Below are 2,500 nucleotides of genomic sequence, written 5' to 3' on the forward strand. Positions count from 1 at the left end.
AATGCATAGCCATATAAACTTACTACAGTATTTGCCAGTCAGCAGGTGTGTTACTGATTACCTAGTATATGTTGTACACTTACAGCTGACAAAATCCTTGTCGCACACATGCGCATATATGGCTGGATTGAAGGTGTGCGTGGATGTCTTTTCATAAATAACTTCGTAAAATGTAATAATTCCATTCGGGTTGGCAGGTTCTCCCCAGGCGAGTGCCAGACTTTGGGAGGTCGCATGCGCTACACGGATCTCCCGGACAGGCGTCGAATCTGCAAGAATCACAGAAGGTATTATTAATTTTTACTAGCAAAATCCCACTCGCATGCAACCTTCATGAGAAAAATAATTGGCCTTTTAAGTGGGTTGGCGACTCTGAATATGATAACGCAGACAGGTAATGATGAGATGATAACATGTTAATATGACCATTAATCATAATAATAATAATAACAATTAAAGACACCCGATTATAGCCGATTACGGGAAAGAAAATTGGAAGTCATCAACAGGGTATGCTCTGTGAGGATACACCAAAATTTAAAAAATAGATAAATAATAAATAACATAAAAATGGCTGTAGCATGCCATACAGCTTGTGAATTCATCCAATCAGCCATAAAAAGAAGTGTGTGTGGGTCTGTATGTGTGTGTGTGTGTGTATGTGTGTGTGTGTGTGTGTGTGGGGTGTGTGTGTGTGTGTGTTGTGTTGTGCGTGTGCGGTGTGCGGTGTGCGTGTGCGTGTGCGTGTGCGTGTGCGTGTGCGTGCGTTGTGCGTGTGCGTGTGCGTGTGCGTGTGCGTGTGCATGTGCAAGTGCCTGTGAATATACAACACATTCTGACAGGTCTGATTAATCTACCCAAGCCATAACTGCCTAGCTCGTCCACAGGCCTCCTCCATGTAGGGTGTCTTGAACAGAGATAACCTGGTGGGTAGGATCTTTCTGTGGGAAGCGAGCCAGGTACCTGTATAGCCTGAATTGGCGGTCCTGGATTGTGCAAGTAATGGGTCCTGTATCAGTCTCACGGTGTAACCGAGATTCCACGGCACAGGATAACATCCAGGTTTCACTGCCATAATGTAATTCTGGCAGTATCAGGGCCGTAAAGACACATAACTTCTGCACAAGTACCGGCATTTCCACATACTCTTGTTGAAAGAGTTCATGATCCTTGCCACCAGGTTAGTCCGTTTACTGACTTCCTGGTCTGATAGCCCATAGTCATGAACTACACTACCAAAGTATGTAATGCTCACTGTAACTTCAATATCCTTTTCGAAAGCACATACTGACCGAAACTTTTCTCTTAACAGGCCCCCAAAATCCTGGATCTTGGTCTTGATCTTTAGCCTCTACTAAGGTTTCCAGAACCTCAGATAGAATAGCAATATAGTCAGCAAAGTCAAGGTTGCTCACTGACTTTCGATGTAAGTATATAGTTTTGATATTAATCCAATATTCCTTGTTGGGACTCCTCTTAATTCAGGATCTTCGAGAGTGATTCACAATGCACCATATCACACCCTTCAACAGGTCAGGAGGAATGGTACCAGTCTGCCAGATGGCATCCAGGACAGCATGTAACCCACAATATAGTTTCACCACCTGCCTGCAGCAAGGATGCTGTAGATACCTGCTGCTTTACCACTCCTCAGCTTGGAGATCGCCTCCCTAATTTCAGTTAGAAAAGATGGATCCTCGCTGATGGGTGGGTTTAGCACAGGGATCTCGACACTAACCGCATTCATATTAACCCAATGTCAGCAGATGGCAAGACTACAACGACATGCCCACTGTAATAATTCACACACAGATGGCTGTACAAGTGCTTAGTCACCAAGGACTCTTACTTGTCTCATCTGTTTACCCTTTTCCTTCGTTTTTTGAAAGCTTCATTTCTATTATACTATTATCTTTAGTGTTATTAATATTTCATTAACAATCCAATAATCTTAATATCAATAAGAATGGTAACAATGTCAATATTAATAGTATTTGAAAGAAAAGCACCTTTTCCCGCCAATTCAAGGTATGAGGAAACCAGGATCGGTCACTAGGGCCAACTGATAGATTCCAAAGTGGCTGAGCACACGTGGAGCCATCTGTATGTAACAAAATTCACTAAAATCTAAAGGGAACAGTACATAAATCCACTGACATTGGGTTAACTGATGGAGGATCAACCTCACACAACTGCTCAAAATACTCAGGATCTGAGATGATCCGGCTATGTACTAAGCAGATTGCAGTCATCTGTGAGAAGGGTTTGGAGTTCAGCTTTCTGAGGCCTTGGTAGGCAGGACAGTCATTTATTTAAAAATTACCTTCAACCTCCTCTGCACGATTCCTTATAAACTGTTCCTTGTCCCTTCTCAACAATGACCAAGTCTTGCACACCAAACAACAATGCAAGTCCCAATCCCCTGTCAGTCAAGCCATGCAACAAACATGAGGCGTCTTGTTCTTGAACAATCGCCAACTAATTCCTAAGTGCATTGAGC

At 43.0% G+C, this 2,500-nt stretch overlaps 1 protein-coding gene across 1 annotated transcript in view; it reads right to left on the reverse strand.

Moving 5' to 3' along the window:
• The window catches only part of LOC119571087 (insulin receptor-like), a 29,108-nt gene that overhangs the window by 5,443 nt on the left and 21,165 nt on the right, over positions 1-2,500 (reverse strand). The window contains exon 6 of the mRNA XM_037918541.1: positions 84-269. Coding sequence (XP_037774469.1) covers positions 84-269 — 186 coding nt within the window. The remainder of the gene's footprint in view (positions 1-83; positions 270-2,500) is intronic.

This window comes from Penaeus monodon, unplaced genomic scaffold (genome assembly GCF_015228065.2).
Source record: "Penaeus monodon isolate SGIC_2016 unplaced genomic scaffold, NSTDA_Pmon_1 PmonScaffold_509, whole genome shotgun sequence".
Lineage (NCBI taxonomy): Eukaryota > Metazoa > Arthropoda > Malacostraca > Decapoda > Penaeidae > Penaeus > Penaeus monodon.